The sequence below is a fragment of the Triticum aestivum genome, chromosome 2B (genome assembly GCF_018294505.1).
Source record: "Triticum aestivum cultivar Chinese Spring chromosome 2B, IWGSC CS RefSeq v2.1, whole genome shotgun sequence".
Classification (NCBI taxonomy): domain Eukaryota; kingdom Viridiplantae; phylum Streptophyta; class Magnoliopsida; order Poales; family Poaceae; genus Triticum; species Triticum aestivum.
In genome coordinates, this window is record NC_057798.1 from 713,522,863 (window position 1) to 713,543,723 (window position 20,861).

Consider the following 20,861-nt stretch of genomic DNA (forward strand, 5'->3'; position numbering starts at 1 on the left):
TATATCTTTTGGCATGAAAATGTGTATCACTCCGATCGAGATTCAGTAAACCATTCTTTTAGGTGCAAGACCATTGAAGGTATTATTCAAATAAACAAAGTAACCATTATTCTTCTTAAATGAATAACCGTATTGCGATAGACATAATCCAATCATGTCTATGCTCAACGCAAACACCAAATAACAATTATTTAGGTGTAACACCAATCTCGATGGTAGAGGGAGTATGCGATGCTTGATCACATCAAGCTTGGAAACAGTTCCAACACATATCGTCATCTCACCTCTAGCTAGTCTCCGTTTATTCCGTAGCCTTTTATTTTGAGTTACTAACACTTAGCAACCGAACCGGTATCTATTACCATGGTGCTACTAGGAGTACTAGTAAAGTACACATTTAATTCAATTTATATCCAATATACTTCTGTTAACCTTGCCAGCCTTCTCATCTACCAAGTATCTAGGGTAGTTCTGCTTCAGTGACCGTTCCCTCATTACAGAAGCACTTAGTCTCGGGTTTGGGTTCAACCCTGGGTTTCTTCACCGGAGCAGCAACTGATTTGCCGTTTCATGAAGTACCCCTTCTTGCCCTCACCCTTCTTGAAACTAGTGGTTTCACTAACCATCAACAATTGATGCTCCTTCTTGATTTCTACATTCATGATGTCGAACATTGCGAATAGCTCAAGGATCATCATATCTATCCCTGTTATGTTATAGTTCATCACGAAGCTCTAGTAGCTTGGTGGCAATGTCTTTGGAGAAACATCACTATCTCATCTGGAAGATCAACTCCCACTCGATTCAAGTGATTGTTGTACCCAGACAATCTGAGTACAAGCTCAACGATTGAGATCTTATCCCTTAGTTTGTAGGCTAGAAAACTCGTCGGAGGTCCCATACCTCTTGACGTGGGCACGAGCCTGAAATCCCAATTTCAGCTCTTGGAACATCTCATATGTTCTGCGACATTTCAAAATGTCTTCGGTGCCTCAATTCTATACCATTTAACATTACCGAACTATCATGTAGTCATCAAAACGTGTATGTCAGATGTTCGCAACATCCACAGACCATGTTCGAGGTCCAGCACACCGAGCGGTGCATTAAGGACATGAGCCTTCTACTGTCCACATAATTGCTACTGTCAACTTTCAACTATATTTTCTTTAGGAACATATCTAAAACAGTAGAACTAAAGCGCGAGCTATGACATAATTTGCAAAGGGCTTTTGACTATGTTCGGGATAAATAAGTTCATCTAATAAACTCTCACTCAGATAGACATCCCTCTAGTTATCTAAGTGATTACATGATCCGAGTCAACTAGGCCGTGTCCGATCATCACGTGAGACGGACTAGTCATCATCGGTGAACATCTTCATGTTGATCGTATCTACTATACGACTCATGTTCGACCTTTCGGTCTCTTGTGTTCCGAGGCCATGTTTGTACATGCTAGGCTCATCAAGTTAACCTAAGTGTTTCGCGTGTGTAAATCTGGCTTACACCCGTTATATGTGAACGTTAGAATCTATCACACCCGATCATCACGTGGTGCTTCGAAACGACGAAATTTCGCAACGGTGCACAGTTAGGGGGAACACTTTCTTGAAATTTTAATGAGGGATCATCTTATTTACTACCGTCGTTCTATGCAAATAAGATGCATAAACATGATAAACATCACATGCAATCAAATAGTGACATGATATGGCCAATATCATTTTGCTCCTTTTGATCTCCATCTTCGGGGCTCCATGATCATCATCGTCACCGGCATGACACCATGATCTCCATCATCATGATCTCCATCGTCGTGTCTCCATGAAGTTGTCTCGCCAACTTATTACTTCTACTACTATGGCTACCGGTTAGCAATAAAGTAAAGTAATTACATGGCATTTGTGTTGGAAATATGCCCTAGAGGCAATAATTAATTAGTTATTATTATTATATTTCCTTGTTCATGATAATTGTTTATTATCCATGCTATAATTGTATTGAAAGGAAACTCAGATACATGTGTGGATACATAGACAACACCATGTCCCTAGTAAGCCTCTAGTTGACTAGCTCGTTGATCAATAGATGGTTACGATTTCCTGACCATGGACATTGGATGTCGTTGATAACGGGATCACATCATTAGGAGAATGATGTGATGGACAAGACCCAATCCTAAGCCTAGCACAAAGATCGTAGTTCGTATGCTAAAGCTTTTCTAATGTCAAGTATCATTTCCTTAGACCATGAGATTGTGCAACTCCCGGATACCGTAGGAATGCTTTGGGTGTACCAAACGTCACAACGTAATTGGGTGGCTATAAAGGTGCACTACAGGTATCTCTGAAAGTGTCTGTTGGGTTGGCACGAATCGAGACTGGGATTTGTCACTCCGGTTAACGGAGAGGTATCTTTGGGCCCACTCGGTAGGACATCATCATAATGTGCACAATGTGACCAAGGGGTTGATCACGGGATGATGTGTTACGGAACGAGTAAAGAGACTTGCCGGTAACGAGATTGAACAAGGTATCGGCATACCGACGATCAAATCTCGGGCAAGTACAATACCGCTAGACAAAGGGAATTGTATACGGGATCGATTGAGTCCTTGACATCGTGGTTCATCCGATGAGATCATCGTGGAACATGTGGAAGCTAACATGGGTATCCAGATCCCGCTATTGGTTATTGACCGGAGAACGTCTTGGTCATGTCTGCATGATTCCCGAACCCGTAGGGTCTACACACTTAAGGTTCGATGACGCTAGGGTTATAAAAGAAGTTTGTATGTGGTTACTGAATGTTGTTCGGAGTCCCGGATAAGATCCCGGACGTCATGAGGAGTTCCAGAATGGTCCGGAGGTAAAGATTTATATATGGAAAGTCCTGTTTTGGTCGCCGGAAAAGTTCTGGGTGCTATCAGTAATGTACCGGGACCACCGGGAGGGTCCCGGGGGTCCACCAAGTGGGGCCACCAGCCCCAGAGGGCTGCATGGGCCAAGTGTGGGAGGGGACCAGACCCAGGTGGACTGGTGCGCCCCCCACCAAGTCACAAGGCGCCTAGGGCTTGGGGGAAACCCTAAAGGGGGGCGCCCCCCTTGCCTTGGGGGGCAAGGCAACCCCCCTGGCCGCCGCCCCCTCCTCAGATTGGATCCGAGGGGGCCGGTCACCCTCTCTCTTGCCCCTATATATATGTGGGGGTTGGGAGGGCAGCCGCACCCAAGTTCTGGCGCAGCCCTCCCCCTCTCCCAAGTTCTCCTCTTCTCCCGCGGTGCTTGGCGAAGCCCTGCAGGATTGCCACGCTCCTCCACCACCACCACGTCGTTGTGCTGCTGCTGGATGGAGTCTTACCCAACCTCTCCCTCTCCCCTTGCTGGATCAAGGCATGGGAGACGTCACCGGTTGTACGTGTGTTGAACGCGGAGGTGCCATCCGTTCGGCACTAGGATCTCCGATGATTTGGATCACGACGAGTACGACTCCTTCAACCCCGTTCTCTTGAACGCTTCCGCTTAGCGATCTACAAGGGTATGTAGATGCACTCTCCTTCCCCTCATTGCTGGTTTCTCCATAGATAGATCTTGGTGACACGTAGGAAAATTTTGAATTTCTGCTACGTTCCCCAACAGTGGCATTATGAGCTAGGTCTATTGCGTAGATTCTATGCACGAGTAGAACACAAAGTAGTTGTGGGTGTTGATTTTGTTCAATATGCTTACCGGTACTAGTCCAATCTTGTTTCGACGGTATTGTGGGATGAAGCAGCCCGGACCGACCTTACACGTACTCTTACGTGAGACAGGTTCCACCGACTGACATGCACTTGGTGCATAAGGTGGCTAGCGGGTGCCAGTCTCTCCCACTTTACTCGGAACGGATTCGATGAAAAGGGTCCTTATGAAGGGTAAATAGCAATTGGCATATCATGTTGTGGTTTTGCGTAGGTAAGAAACGTTCTTGCTAGAAACCCAGAGGAGCCACGTAAAACATGCAAACAACAATTAGAGGACGTCTAACTTGTTTTTGCAGGGTATGCTATGTGATGTGATATGGCCAAGAAGAATGTGATGAATGATATGTGATGTATGAGATTGATCATGTTCTTGTAATAGGAATCACGACTTGCATGTCGATGAGTATGACAACCGGCAGGAGCCATAGGAGTTGTCTTTATTTATTGTATGACCTACGTGTCATTGAACAACGCCATGTAATTACTTTACTTTATTGCTAACCAGTAGCCATAGTAGTAGAAGTAATAAGTTGGATAGACAACTTCATGGAGACACGATGATGGAGATCATGATGATGGAGATCATGGTGTCATGCCGATGACGATGATGATCATGGAGCCCCGAAGATGGAGATCAAAAGGAGCAATATGATATTGTCCATATCATGTCACTATTTGATTGCATGTGATGTTTATCATGTTTATGCATCTTATTTGCTTAGAGCGACGGTAGTAAATAAGATGATCCCTCATTAAAATTTCAAGGAAGTGTTCCCCCTAACTGTGCACTGTTGCGAAAGTTCGTCGTTTCGAAGCACCACGTTATGATCGGGTGTGATAGATTCTTACGTTCACATACAACGGGTGTAAGCCATATTTACACACGCGAAACACTTAGGTTAACTTGACGAGCCTAGCATGTACAGACATGGCCTTGGAACACAAGAGACCGAAAGGTCGAGCATGAGTCATATGGAGGATACGATCAACATGAAGATGTTCACCAATGATGACTAGTCCGTCTCACGTGATGATCGGACAAGGCCTAGTTGACTCGGATCATGTAATCACTTGGATGACTAGAGGGATGTCTATCTGAGTGGGAGTTCATAAGATGAACTTAATTATCCTGAACATAGTCAAAAGCCCTTTGCAAATTATGTCATAGCTCGCACATTAGTTCTACTGTTTTAGATATGTTCCTAGAGAAAATAGAGTTGAAAGTTAACAGTAGCGATTATGCGATCAGTAGAAAAGCTCATGTCTTTAATGCACTGCTTAGTGTGCAGAACCCCAAAACGTCATCTGTGGATGTTGCAAACATCGGACATACACGTTTTGATTACTACGTGATAGTTTAGTTAAATGGTTTAGAGTTGAGGCACCAAAGACGTTTTCAAAATGTCGCGGAACATATGAGATGTTTCGAGGGCTGAAATTGGGATTTTAGGCTCGTGCCCATGTCAAGAGGTATAAGACCTCCGACGATTTTCTTAGCCTGCAAACTAAGGGAGAAAAGCTCAATCGTTGAGCTTGTTCTCAGATTGTCTGAGTGCAACAATCACTTGAATCGAGTGGGAGTTGATCTTCCAGATGAGATAGTGATGTTTCTCCAAAGTCATTGCCACCAAGCTGCTAGAGCTTCGTGATGAACTATAACAAATCAGGGATAGATATGATGATCCTTGAGATATTCACGATGTTTGACACCGCGAAAGCAGAAATCAAGAAGGAGCATCAATTGTTGATGGTTAGTGAAACCACTAGTTTCAAGAAGGGCAAGGGCAAGAAGGGGCACTTCATGAAACGACAAATCAGTTGCTGCTCCAGTGAAGAAACCCAAGGTTGAACCCAAACCCGAGACTAAGTGCTTCTGTAATAAGAGGAACAGCCACTAGAGTGGAATTACCCTAGATACTTGGTAGATAAGAAGGCTGGCAAGGTCGATAGAAGTATGTTGGATATACATTATGTTAATGTGTACTTTACTAGTACTCCTAGTAGCACTAGGGTATTAGATACCGGTTCGGTTGCTAAGTGTTAGTAACTCGAAATAAAAGCTACGGAATAAACGGAGACTAGCTAAAGGTGAGCTGACGATATGTGTTGGAAGTGTTTCCCAGGTTGATGTGATCAAGCATCGCACACTCCCTCTACCATCGAGATTGGTGTTAAACCTAAATAATTGTTATTTGGTGTTTGTGTTGAGCATAGGCATGATTGGATTATGTCTGTCGCAATACAATTATTCATTTAAGGAAAATAATGGTTACTCTGTTTATTTGAATAATACCTTCAATGGTCTAGCACCTAAAAGGAATGGTTTATTGAATCCCGATCGTAGTGATACACATTTTCATGCCAAAAGATATAAGATAGTAATGATAGTACCACTTACTTGTGGCACTGCCATGTAAGTCATATTGGTGTAAAACGCATGAAGAAGCTCCATGTTGATGGATCTTTGGACTCACTCTTTTTGAAAAGTTTGAGACATGCAAACCATGTGTATTGGTGTATACGCATGAAGAAACTCCATGCAGATGGATCGTTTGGACTCACTTGATTTTGAATCACTTGAGATATGCAAATCATACCACATAGGCAAGATGACTGAAAAGCCTCGTTTTCAGTAAGATGGAACAAGATAGCAACTTGTTGGAAGTAACACACTTTGATGTGTGCAGTCCAATGAGTGCTGAGGCATGCAATGAATATCGTTATGTTCTTACTTCACAGATGATTTAAGTAGATACTGAGTATATTTACTTGATGAAACACAAGTCTGAATTATTGAATGGTTCAAGTAATTTCAGAGTGAAGTTGAAGATCATTGTGACAAGAGGATAAAATGTCTATGATATGATCATAGAGATGAGTATCTGAGTTACAAGCTTTGGCACGCAATTAAGACATTGTGGAAATTGTTTCACAATTAATACCGCCTGGAACACCATGGTGTGATGGTGTGTCTGAACATCATAGTTGCACCCTATTGGATATGGTGCGTACCATGATGTCTCTTATCGAATTACCACTATTGTTCATGGGTTAGGCATTAGAGACAACCACACTCACTTTAATAGGGCACCACGTAATTCCGTTGAGACGACACCGTTTGAACTATGGTTTGGAGAAACCTAAGTTGTCGTTTCTTAAAAGTTTGGGGCTGCGACGCTTATGTGAAAAGTTTCAGGTTGATAAGCTCGAACCCAAAGCGGATAAAATGCATCTTCATAGGACACCCAAAACAGTTGGGTATACCTCCTAATTCAGATCTGAAAGCAATAGGGATTGTTTCTTGAATCGGGTCCTTTCTCGAGGAATGGTTTGTCTCGAGAATTGAGTGGGAGGATGGTGGAGACTTGATATGGTTATTGAACCGTCACTACAATTAGTGTGTAGCAGGGCACAGGAAGTTGTTCCCGTGGCACCTACACCAATTGAAGTAGAAGCTTATGATAGTGATCATGAAACTTCGTATCAAGTCACTACCGTACCTCGTAGGGTGACGAGGATGCGTACTTCTTCAGAGTGCTACAATAATCCTGTCTTGAAGGTCATGTTGCTAGACAACAATGAACCTACGAGCTATGGAGAAGCAATGGTTGGCCCATATTCCAACAAATGGTTAGAAGCCATGAAATCCGAGATAGGATCCTTGTATCAGAACAAAGCATGGACTTTGGTGGACTTGCCCGTTAATCGGCAAGCCATTGAGATAAATGGATCTTTAAGAAGAAGACGGACGTGAACGGTAATGTCACCATCTGTGAAGCTCGACTTGTGGCGAAGAGTTTTTCACAAGTTCAAGGAGTTGACTACGGTGAGATTTTCACAAGTTCATCCGTAGCGATGCTTAAGTCCATTGGAATCATGTTAGCATAAGCTGCATTTATGAAATCTGGTAGATGGATGTCAAAACAAGTTTCCTTACCATTTTTTCGTGAGGAAAGGTTGTATGTGATACAACCAGAAGGTTTTGACAATCCTGAAAGACGCTAACAAGTATGCAAAGCTCCAGCAATCCTTCTAAGAACTGGAGTAAGCATCTCGGAATTGGAATGTGTGCTTTGATGAGATGATAAAAGATTTTGGGTTTATACAAAGTTTATGAGAAACTTGTATTTCCAAAGAAGTGTGTGGGAGCACTATAGAATTTCTAATAAGTATATGTTGTTGACATATTGTTGATCAGAAATGATGTAGAATTTCTGGAAAGCATATAGGGTTATTTGAAAAGTGTTTTTCAATAGAGAACCTGGATTAAGCTGCTTGAACATCGAGCATCAAGATCTATGAGGATAGATCAAAAACCGCTCAATGGTACTTTCAAATGAGCACATACCTTGACATGATCTTGAAGGTGTTCAAGATGGATCGGTCAAAGAAGGAGTTCTTGCCTGAGTTGTAAGGTATGAAGTTAAGAGTTAAAGCTCGACCACGGCAGAAGAGAGAGAAAGGACAAAGGTTGTCCCCTATGCTTCAGACGTAGGCTCTATAGTATGCTATGCTGTGTACCGCACTGGAAGTGTGCCTTGCCATGAGTCTGGAAAGGGGGTACAAGAATGATCCAGGAATGGGTCATTGGACAGCGGTCAAAAATTGTCCTTGGAGTAAATAAAGGACATGTTTCTCGTTTATGGAGGTGATAAAGAGTTCGGCGTAAAGGGTTACGTCGATGCAAGCTTTAACACCTATCCGAATGACTCTGACTAGCAAACCGGATACGTATAGTGGAACAACCATTTGGAATAGCTTCAAGTGGAGCGTGGAAGCAGCATTTACAATATGACATAGAGAATTGCGAAGGACATACGGATCTGAATGTTACAGACCCGTTGACTAAAACCTCTCTCACAAGCAAAACATGATCAAACCCCAGAACTCATTGAGACTTAATCACATGGTGATGTGAACTAGTTTAAGACACTAGTAAACTCTTTGGATGTTGGTCACATGGCGATGTGACCTATCAGTGTTAATCACATGGCGATGTGAACTAGATTATTGACTCTAGTGCAAGTGGGAGACTGTTGGAAATATGCCCTAGAGGCAATAATTAATTAGTTATTATTATTATATTTCCTTGTTCATGATAATCGTTTATTATCCATGCTATAATTGTATTGAAAGGAAACTCAGATACATGTGTGGATACATAGACAACACCATGTCCCTAGTAAGCCTCTAGTTGACTAGCTCGTTGATGAATAGATGGTTACGGTTTCCTGACCATGGACATTGGATGTCGTTGATAACGGGATCACATCATTAGGAGAATGATGTGATGGACAAGACCCAATCCTAAGCCTAGCACAAAGATCGTAGTTCGTATGCTAAAGCTTTTCTAATGTCAAGTATCATTTCCTTAGACCATGAGATTGTGCAACTCCCGGATACCATAGGAATGCTTTGGGTGTACCAAACGTCACAACGTAACTGGGTGGCTATAAAGGTGCACTACAGGTATCTCTGAAAGTGTCTGTTGGGTTGGCACGAACCGAGACTGGGATTTGTCACTCCGGTTAACGGAGAGGTATCTCTGGGCCCACTCGGTAGGACATCATCATAAGGTGCGCAATGTGACCAAGGGGTTGATCACGGGATGATGTGTTACGGAACGAGTAAAGAGACTTGCCGGTAACGAGATTGAACAAGGTATTGGCATACCGACGATCGAATCTCGGGCAAGTACAATACCGCTAGACAAAGGGAATTGTATACAGGATCGATTGAGTCCTTGACATCTTGGTTCATCCGATGAGATCATCGTGGAACATGTGGGAGCTAACATGGGTATCCAGATCCCGCTGTTGGTTATTGACCGGAGAACGTCTCGGTCATGTCTGCATGATTCCCGAACCCGTAGGGTCTACACACTTAAGGTTCGATGACGCTAGGGTTATAAAGGAAGTTTTTATGTGGTTACCGAATGTTGTTCGGAGTCCCAGATGAGATCCTGGACGTCACGAGGAGTTCCGGAATGGTCCGGAGGTAAAGATTTATATATGGGAAGTCCTGTTTTGGTCGCCGAAAAAGTTCAGGGTGCTATCGGTAATGTACCGGGACCACCGGGAGGGTCCCGGGGTCCACCAAGTGGGGCCACCGGCCCCAGAGGGCTGCATGGGCCAAGTGTGGGAGGGGACCAGACCCAGGTGGGCTGGTGCGCCCCCGACCAAGGCCCAAGGTGCCTAGGGCTTGGGGGAAACCCTAAAGGGGGGGCGCCCCCTTGCCTTGGGGGGCAAGGCAACCCCCTGGCCGCCGCCCCCTCCTCAGATTGGATCTGAGGGGGCCGGGGCCCCTCTCTCTTGCCCCTATATATATGTGGGGGTTGGGAGGGCAGCCGCACCCAAGTTCTGCCGCAGCCCTCCCCCTCTCCCAAGTTCTCCTCTTCTCCCGCGGTGCTTGGCGAAGCCCTGCATGATTGCCACGCTCCTCCACCACCACCACGCTGTTGTGCTGCTGCTGGATGGAGTCTTCCCCAACCTCTCCCTCTCCCCTTGCTGGATCAAGGCATGGTAGACATCACCGGCTGTACATTTGTTGAACGCGGAGGTGCCATCCGTTCGGCACTAGGATCTCCGGTGTTTTGGATCACGACGAGTACGACTCCTTCAACCCCGTTCTCTTGAACGCTTCCGCTTAGTGATCTACAAGGGTATGTAGATGCACTCTCCTTCCCCTCGTTGCTGGTTTCTCCATAGATAGATCTTGGTGACACGTAGGAAAATTTTGAATTTCTGCTACGTTCCCCAACAATTTGTTCAATGACACGCAGGTCATACAATAAATCAAGACAACTCCTATGGCTCATGCCGGTTGTCATACTCATCGACATGCAAGTCGTGATTCCTATTATAAGAACATGATCAATCTCATACATCACATATCATTCATCACATTCTACTTGGCCATATCACATCACATAGCATATCCTGCAAAAACAAGTTAGACGTCCTCTAATTGTTGTTTGCATGTTTTACGTGGCTGCTATGGGTTTCTAGCAAGAACGTTTCTTACCTACGCAAAAGCCACAACGTGATATGCCAATTGCTATTTACCCTTCATAAGGACCCTTTTCATCAAATCCGATCCGACTAAAGTGGGAGAGACTGGCACCCGCTAGCCACCTTATGCAACAAGTGCATGTCAATCGGTGGAACCTGTCTCACGTAAGTGTACGTGTAAGGTCGGTCCGGGTCGCTTCATCCCACAATACCGTCGAAACAAGATTGGACTAGTAACGTAAGCATATTGAATAAAATCAACACCCACAACTACTTTGTGTTCTACTCGTGCAAAGAATCTACGCAATAGACCTAGCTCATGATGCCACTATTGGGGAACGTAGCAGAAATTCAAAATTTTCTATGCATCACCAAGATCAATCTATGGAGTAATCTAGCAACGAGGGGAAGGAGAGTGCATCTACATACCCTTGTAGATCGCTAAGCGGAAGCGTTCAAGAGAACAGGGTTGAAGGAGTCGTACTCGTCATGATCCAAATCACTGGAGATCCTAGTGCCGAACGGACGGCACCTCCGCGTTCAACACACGTGCAGCCCGGTGACGTCCCATGCCTTGATCGAGCAAGGAGAGAGGGAGAGGTTGAGGAAGACTCCATCCAGCAGCAGCACAACGGCGTGGTGGTGATGGAGGAGCGTGGTAATCCAACAGGGCTTCGCCAAGCACCGCGAGAGACAAGGAGAAAGAGAGGTAGGGCTGCGCCAGGGAGAGGTGGAAACTCATATGTATGGCAGCCCCAAATCCTCAAGTATATATAGGGGAGAGGGAAGGGGGTGCGCCCCCTCTAGGGTTCCCACCCCAAGGGGTGCGGCATCCCCAAACCCATCTAGGGTGGCGGCCAAAGGGGGGAGAGGGGGAAACTTGCCCCCCAAGCAAGGTGGGGGTGCCCCCTCCCCAAACCCTAGGCGCCTTGGGCCCTTGTGGGGGGGTGCACCAGCCCATTTGGGGCTGGTCCCTTCCCACACTTGGCCCATGCAGCCCTCTGGGGCCGGTGGCCCCACTTGGTGGACCCCCAGGACCCTCCCGGTGGTCCCGATACATTACCGATAACACCCGAAACTTTTCCGGTGACCAAAACAGGACTTCCCATATATAAATCTTTACCTCCGGACCATTTCGGAACTCCTTGTGACGTTCGGGATCTCATCCGGGACTCCGAACAACATTCGGTAACCACATACAAACTTTCTTTATAATCCCTAGCGTCATCGAACCTTAAGTGTGTAGACCCTACGGGTTCGGGAACCATGCAGACATGACCGAGACCTTCTTCCGTCAATAACCAACAGCGGTATATGGATACCCATGTTGTCTCCCACATGTTCCACGATGATCTCATCGGATGAACCACGATGTCGAGGACTCAATCAATCCCGTATACAATTCCCTTTGTCTAGCGGTATTGTACTTGCTCGAGATTCGATCGTCGGTATCCCGATACCTTGTTCAATCTCGTTACCGGCAAGTCTCTTTACTCGTTCCGTAACACATCATCCCGTGATCAACCCCTTGGTCACATTATGCACATTATGATGATGTCCTACCGAGTGGGCCCAGAGATACCTCTCCGTCAACCGGAGTGACAAATCCCAGTCTCGATTCGTGCCAACCCAACAGACACTCTCGGAGATACCCGTAGTGCAGCTTTATAGCCACCCAGTTACGTTGTGACATTTGGTACACCCAAAGCATTCCTACGGTATCCGGGAGTTGCACAATCTCATGGTCTAAGGAAATGATACTTGACATTAGAAAAGCTTTAGCATACGAACTACACGATCTTTGTGCTAGGCTTAGGATTGGGTCTTGTCCATCACATCATTCTCCTAATGATGTGATCCCGTTATCAACGACATCCAATGTCCATGGTCAGGAAACCGTAACCATCTATTGATCAACGAGCTAGTCAATTAGAGGCTTACTAGGGACATGGTGTTGTCTATGTACCCACACATGTATCTGAGTTCCCTATCAATACAATTATAGCATGGATAATAAACGATTATCATGAACAAGGAAATATAATAATAATAACTAATTTATTATTGCCTCTAGGGCATATTTCCAATGGGGGGGGTCTGACAACCCCAGCAAGGATAAGTTCTAGGAGTAGTTCAAGAGCGACGATGGGTAGTTTTATATTTGATGTAGTTGAAGTAGTAGTTTGAACTATGTTCAATTATGTTTGATGGACGTTGTAGATGTTTGATGGATTAGTTTGAACTATGTTCGATGAATGTAGTAGTTTTTTTGCGGGGGTAAAGGAGATTTTCATTACTCACGGGGGCCTCTCAGCCACAACCAAGTTTACAATGAAGTCTAACCCCGAGTGCAACCACACTGCGGTTCGGGGGGTACTACGGCCATAAGCAACAAGTGCATGGCTAATCTTATTCTGCGAACGACGACAAAGAGTAAAAGAAATCTCCCTATCCTCAGTTGAGGCCAAGCTTTTAATCTCCTGGATCACGAAGCGATGTACTGATCTATCATCGGAATTTGCTATGATTAGCGACACTGCCTCAGAACTATCTAGTTCTACCGAAATTGGCACGTTGTCCGGTGGAGGGCTAGCTCCAGCCCCTCCCTACATACCGCGAGCTCGGCGCCCAGCGCGTTACCACAAGTACGGAGTTCACGGCAAGCGCTGAATATGATGTTTCCCTGTGTGCCCCGGAGGATCATCCCACCTCCTGCCATACTTGTAGCCAGTATGAAGCTTCCGTCCGTGTTCAACTTGGTCCATTGTAGTAGGAGCGACCCAGCTCAACTCCTCTTTAGCTAGGGCGCTGGCTGTATGTGTTGGTGGCGCAGCGTTGATCACCATTTTCCCCTTCACAACATCACCATTGGGGTACTGCTTGAGGCACAATAAAGAGCTGATATATCCATGTAGGAACCGCCGAGAGGACTCAGTTGGAGGTGGCCGTTTTTCATGCGTGATCTCATTCCGCATGTGCCAAGTCCTCCACATGATCATCAGTACGATCATACGCGTCGTCTCGTCCAAAGGCTCAAGGAGGGTGAACAGCCATTCTGCCCCGTGTTGCGAATGGATGCAACCCTTGGGATGACCCAATCTAGCGCCATGGCATGCCAAAGTTCCTTTGCAAGGGGGCACCTGCACATCGCATGGAACCCATCCTCTCGTTCCACACCACAAATGGGGCATATGTCAGAAAGCTCAAGATGACGTGAGAATTTATTTGCCCAAGTAGCTAGAGAGTTGGTCACAATCCGCCACGCAAACAAGCGTACCTTCGGGGGAGCAGGGCACCCCCATATGTAGTAGTTTGAACTATGCTTAATTAGAGCTATGTTTAATTTAGAACTATGTTTACTTCAAATGAACTTGCTATCTTTGAATTGTTGAAATAATGTAGTAGTTGAACTAGCTTCACATCTTCAAATACATCTTCTGTTTGCGTTGGGATTTTTTTGAAGATGTAAAAAGCACTTTTTGGTGGTCTAAATTATACAACACGCACTTTTACATCTCCAAATTTGCATTATCTATTGGAGATGCACTAAAAGAACAACAAAGATGCAATTTGTCAGAATGTGAAAACCGTCTGCAATTTATGGTGCCGATACACCTGATGCTCTAGTTGTCCTACTTCTTTCGACTCTTTCACCATGGACAGATTGTTTGTTAGACCACGAGTGATCGATGCACCGTCTTTCTTGTCCCGACAGTACAAAATCAGTAGCTTGTAACCACTTAGGACTTGGAACAGAAATCATTATTCAGACACATATCTACTATTGCTCGTTCGCATCAGATGGTCATCAACTCATCATACATACGTACTTATATATCAAGCTCTCACTACTTGTCAAAATGCCAACAAAATAAGGTGTCATACAGTAAAGGGCCGCCTTTCTTGCCCCATCAGAATGAGATTGGAAACAAAAACAATTTTTGCACTCTTTGAACTCGGAACAAATTTCAATTTTCAAGCACATATCTACAGTTTCGGTTTTATTGTTCCTCATTTCAGAGTCTTCAATTGCACAACAAATTTCACATATCTGCAGTCATCCATTGGCGTTCACCACTCTACATTTATCCCTTCCAAAACAACAATTTACATCTACAAATATGCCCCAGATGTCAAAAACACAAGTCTCTACATTTCTGCTACTGCCCTGTGCACAAGATGGTATGATCCCCACCAATTTCTTTCCTATATCTGATCCATTTCTCATGCGGCAGCGCATCTCTCCCACCCGCCAAATATCGAGTTGACCGTCCCCCCGCCGAGCCGGTGTGCAAACTGTGTCACGGCCTTTCGCACACAGGCATCCCATGCCCTGGCCACCGCCTCAATCGACCAGGGTTCCAAGAGACCACGGAGGGCGTGCCGGAATGCCACGTCTACCGAGGCTGAAATGGCGCTGGAATTCCTCCTGTGGGTAGGCAAAGCTATTGTGAAGCAGGGGCAACTTTGGACATCCTGATGATGCAGTAGTAGTAGACTAGCATGGACAGGCTCAACTCACCTTGGCACCTCATCTCCTCCGTCACTGATAGGCACCGGAGAGCTGCTCGGATAATCTGCTGGGACGAATAACTTCACGGGCAAAACAAGGGACTGCATCAGGAGAAAATCAGTCAGTACATCAGGGTAACTACAGGATGTGGTGTAACGTGCGGCAAAGTGTCTGAACTTTGAAATATAAAGTACCATTCCAGATGTTGCAATGAGTGATTTCACGGTCGGTGAAAGCGACACGGCGCTGTAAGACAGTTTGATTGTTGTCCCGCCATCGTAAGGGGCGATCCCATCCATAGATATGCTGACCACTGTGTCAATCAGTGTGTCATTAATAGATTTGATTTCTTTCAACAGAGCATCATTAGCATTCTGCCAAGAAATGTTCAAGGTATGTTAACACTGTCATGAGGTGATGACAAACAGAAAGTCAAGTGGGCTTCAATAGATAAAAGAACATGTGGGCATTGGATTGGAAACTTAATAAGAAACTAATGACCAATCGTGTTACCTGTGTTTTCGCCCGCTTAATGTTCTGCTCGCTGCTGGATCCAGAGTCTGAGGCGTCACACTCAAATGTCATGCAACTGCCATCCATGCTTCCCAGAGGTAGCGATTCAGAGTGTGCTGCTGTATGATTGAAAACTCGCTTCATTCTTCTCGCAGTATTAGGTCCACCCCACTGCTGCTGAGAGGATGTGTCATCCAAAATTGTGCCAATTTGCCCATGTGGTACAGTGTCGCTGATGCTGAGGACAGACCAAATTGAATTAGCTGAGCTGCGTAGAGCTGCCGGTGATGAAGATCGTATCTGATGTTACATACAAAATAAGCACAGAACCGTCATTATAAGTGATTGCAACAATTCATGAACTTGGACTTGAACTCAGCCATGTGGTACACTTACCGCAGCCATTAGGCGGTCGATGGGCTTTTCAGTCACTGGTGTTCTGTCTCCACCTCCCGCCTGAACCTCTGCTTGACCAGCTGCTATGTCTGCCTGACGTGGTGAGGCTGGTAATGTCGGTTTAGTAGGAGTGACTTGGTTAGAACCGTTTGCTTTTGGTGCTGGTGCTGCTGAATTGCCGTGCAACAAGAAGGCAGATATGCTGTCAACGTCCATTGGGATCAGCGGATCACAACGTGATGCTGGTGCTATCACTGGATTTGCAACTGGTGAGGGGGTCAAGGACTCAAGCAGACTGGAAGAACAAGACGGCAATGATCCTGGTGAAGAGAAAGGACTTGCTATTCCTAGCAAGTGGTTGCCATTGCTCTGTTCATGAGGTGGTGGTGTTCTAGCCATATTTGTTTGCCTTGACTGCAAAATGCTTGTGTCTGCAGGTTGCTTTTGCTGTCTACTGCAAATGAAATAGGAGAAACACGTTAAATAAAGGGAATTACACACATTTGTCATGTCAAGTTCTGAATAATAGGGAGTAAGAGTGAACAGAATTGCTAGACTTTGGTTACTATAAAAATGTTAAACAAAAATAAAATTCATGTTATTAAGGATGACATATTGTTCAGAAAAAATGTTTCTTAGCATTCTGTTTTGATATTTCTTAGCATTCTGTTTTGATATTTCAGAATAAATACATAAAATTGCATCAAACAAAAGAGCTGATCTTAATATCTCCAGATTTTCCAAGCTACCGCTTTTTTCCTACCTTTTACCACCACTGATTGAGGATGCATTGCCAGTAAGATTAATTACTTGAGGCTGCTCACGACAGTTCCGCAACTGATGTCCTGTATTCATCTCTGCATTGTGAGCTTTACCCCGCTCAATATAAGCCACCAATTTCTGTACGTCTTCTTTGTACTTGGGGAAGTCCAACTTCAAACCCTCATTTACATCACTTTTCTCCAACAGCAAGAAATTCAGTATCTTTCTGATTGATCTCTTGGCATATGCTTTACGTTTGTATTCATTAGCTTTTGCTGCAGGTAGTGACAAGAATTGTTCCTGTATGGAGATGGAACAAAGGTTGTAAGCGACAGAAATGCGCTGCAAATTATCAATGAATGAAGATTCATCTCTATGAAAAGAACAGGGACCTCTGTTAGTGTTGGAATAACAACTCGACGTTCCAGTTCCACAAACTGCGAAAAATAAGCATCCTTCCAAGACTTGATCTGCAATGAAACATTGCACCAATATAATTAGGCCGAGCTGTACAAATTTAACAAAACAACCATCAACAACCTCAACTTGATTCAGTCATTCAGCTAGTAACACTTTGTTTAAATACAAGGACAGGAAAACCAACACCCATCATATATACAGGAACCTTAAATGACTAAACAGGGTTTACTCAACACGTATAAAATAGAGGATTCTCACCTGCGAAAACATCCCCTCAATTAGATCGTATTCTCTAGCACTGCCCATCATAGCTGAAATAACAAATACTGTAACTTATGAACAACAACCAATGCAAAGGAAAACATTGAGCAAAGTTTTATGGCATTCACAGTTTTTTTATTAAAGAAAGCAGCAGTCAGTACCAGTATTCTGGGAGCTCTGACAAAGCAAAGTGCTTTGTTGAGCACCGGCAATCTGTTGTAGAGGTGGAGCCATAGGCTCATATTCAGATGCCTCGACCGGTGACCGTAACAGATTTGTCTGCCTAGTATCCTTCTGATTATTACATCCTCCAAGCTGACTGGGCTGCATCTTGGAGATATTAGTTTGTTGTGCTCCAAGCATTTGGTACTTTTGCATGTCCGTCTCTTGTTGGTCGGCTCTTGAACTTTGCTGATTCATCCTTGTCAGCTGTGGCTGCTGCTTTCCAACGGAACTACCATTTTGGCCAAGTAGGTGATTTTGCAGAGAATTTGGTCCCCCAGCTGTCTTTGACACACTGGGTGGGCTGCAACCTACAAAGTTTGTAGTCTGTGCTTGCCTGGACGCATGTTGGCTCTGACTCTGATTGGCTCCTGATTGCATCTGCCACAGACTGACACCTGGCCCTACTGTAGTGATCCCTTTGGGTTGAAACTTTGGACGCTGATCCAGAATTGTCATGACGCCAGGGTGCTTTTGCTCAACCTCAGTCTGCAAGTTTGTGTTGCGAGGGTAAACCATGTGCTGGTTGGGCACTAGGCCTGAAGTTTGAGGCGTCATAGGCTGAGAAGTTGGCCCTGGAGTAGCCATCATCCCTGCCTCTGGCCTTACAGAAGGATTGCCTCCCTGTAAAGCCTGAGCTGTATTAGCAAGTCGCGATTGACTACGTGACTGCATTCGTCGTTCTAGAAGTCCACTTGTTTTTTTCTCCATAATGAGCAACTTGCTTGATATGTTTCTCATGTAGTCTTCCTGGACAGATTAAAAATTAAATTAAATCCTTACAGCATGACAAAAAATGAATCAAATTCAGATGTGAGCCGAGTAAAGAAAACAACTAGTGCAGCTGCCTAACATTGCTTCCTCACATTGTCCAAATAAGTAGCAGAAACATATAAATTGGATACACGATATGAAAAATTCTAGATTGCCTTGATTTGAAACATAACAGGAAAATGCCAACTGACTGGTGCAAGGAAGCACGAGCGGATAAACACACCTTACTGTTGGTCCCCCTGAATGCCACCTCCTCGAAGTTGGCAACAAATCTCTGGGCCTCCTGGGAATCAGGGGCATACCTAGGCTGATAATATCGGGCCAATTTGCTCGTTCTGGATAGAATCAGAAAGAAATGAGGTTAAGATACTTCAAAGCAAGAGCTCGTATTACAACAACACTCTGAAGCTCTGAGCACAAGATATACATGTGGAACCTAGCCCCACAATTAACCATAAATACTAACAAACTCGTCGGAGAACAGTTTCCAGTTAGTGAAGAAGAAAATTAGTCTCAGGTGCATATGAAAAGGTGTCGACAGTTGAGGCACACCATCAAATTGACCATTAACAATGTATTTAGCAGGGGAGCTAACCAACTAAACAGCATTGCTAAAAGAGCAAGTAATAGACAACCCAAAAAGTCAATCAATAGACAGCCTACTGCATACGGATCAAAACCAAGCTGAGCTCCAGTGGCACTCAGCACTGCCGAAGCCGTCATCAGCCCACGCAGGCACCCGATGGATTCGCCTATTCCCGACCTATCTAAAATAAATAGCATCGCGGCAGCAGCATACATGGTTGCGAAAAAATCGACCAGGAAGGAAGGCTTGAACCCCCGCCGGCTACACGAAACCCCTAAAGCCCTCGACCAATCCGTAAATCCGTTCAATTCCATTCGACCCAACCCAGATCTAGACGGGACCTGAGGATCCACCAGAAATTCGAGCCCCCGAGCGGTCGACCGCGGGCGGGAACCGTCGTGGGACGCGGTACGGGCTGGGGACGGGGGTGAACGGACAGGGGGGAGAGGAGGAGTGGTGGTAGCTGCTCACAGGGTTTGGCGGATGCGGGAGCGGAGGTCGGGCGCCTCGTCGTCGAGCCAGTGGCGGCCTCCGTCTCCGCCGGTGGAGGCCATCGGAGTTCCTCGACGCGGCGGCGGCGGTAACGGCGAGTCTGCTGGCGTGCGAGGTAAGGGACCGCGTGGGGCTTGTGAACGCGGTCGCTGTCGCTCTTTCGCGGAAGCGAGCCGGTTTTTATACCGTGCCTCGCGGCGTCCGCTTGTGCTGCCTGCTTTTATTATTTTCCAATGAATTTCAATTTTTGGGTGATTCGATTTTCGGAAGGCTTTCAAGTGGGTATATGGTTGTATCCACGTGCGTGATCCGTCCACACGTGTCCATTCGGTTGTAATAACAATATCTCAATTCTCATTGATAAATGCAATTTCACTTTGGACCAAGTTTCATGCAGCACGCTTCTCTTTCTATCTTCAGTAGTAAATGTTTGCGCGTAATGTACGGTATTTGGTACTTCCTCCGTCTAGGTGAGTAAGTCATTTTAGGTTGTGCACCGTGACCAAGGAGGGGAAAACAAGAAAACTTAATGTTCATTTGCTAATTAATAGCATTGCATGCAATGAACTAACCAATGCATGTCGTGTTTGGTAGTCTCAAGTCATTAAAAGCATGCACATCTTACTTCTCTTATTGGTTGATATGTCAAGAAACAAGAAACGAGGTAGAATTTAATGCACCGCGCCTAAGTGTTTTGGAATTATTTGGTTTTCGTAAGATGACTTACACACCTAGACGGAGGGAGTAGTAGTAGAATATTATTAATTGCATGTACTAGTATTATGTAGGATATCAATTGCATGCTAATTATTTAATTAATGCTGGTATTTATATTTGATACTTTTTCTATCCCAAAATAAGTGTCTCGACTTTAGTAAGATATTACTTACACACTAAACATGTTGAGCGCATCATTGGAGCAATCTAGATCGTTGGATACACATGGTTTGATGACTGAATTAGTTGTATCTGCTCCTTTGGGTCCTTTTAGAGATTTTAGTATGAAGTACATTCGGAGCAAAATGGGTGAATCTCGCTCTAAAATCCGTCTATATACATCTGTATCTAGTGTGCATTGAAATCTCTAAAAAGATTTGTATTTAGAAACGGAAGGAGTAGATGTCATGCGAAGTGTGCTTCTCGGCAGTGGTCCAGCTCATGAAACGATGT

At 44.9% G+C, this 20,861-nt stretch overlaps 1 protein-coding gene across 2 annotated transcripts; it reads right to left on the reverse strand.

Annotated features, from left to right (window-relative positions):
- Positions 1–14,674: 14,674 nt before the first annotated feature.
- Positions 14,675–19,874, reverse strand: LOC123046894 (mediator of RNA polymerase II transcription subunit 15a). 2 transcript variants are annotated; one of them, XM_044470332.1, is made up of 11 exons: positions 19,671–19,874; positions 18,837–18,948; positions 17,779–18,589; positions 17,615–17,667; positions 17,329–17,406; positions 16,938–17,236; positions 16,175–16,625; positions 15,779–16,078; positions 15,460–15,639; positions 15,275–15,366; positions 14,675–15,181 (listed from the first exon to the last, which is right to left on the reverse strand). In XM_044470332.1, the coding sequence occupies exons 1-11, from the start codon at positions 19,751–19,753 to the stop codon at positions 14,977–14,979; spliced, it is 2,664 nt and encodes an 887-aa protein (XP_044326267.1). In that variant the 5' UTR covers positions 19,754–19,874; the 3' UTR covers positions 14,675–14,976. The 2 variants fall into 2 exon arrangements, with proteins under 2 accessions (XP_044326267.1, XP_044326266.1); XM_044470331.1 differs by having other exon boundaries at positions 16,175–16,628; positions 19,671–19,873.
- Positions 19,875–20,861: the final 987 nt, after the last annotated feature.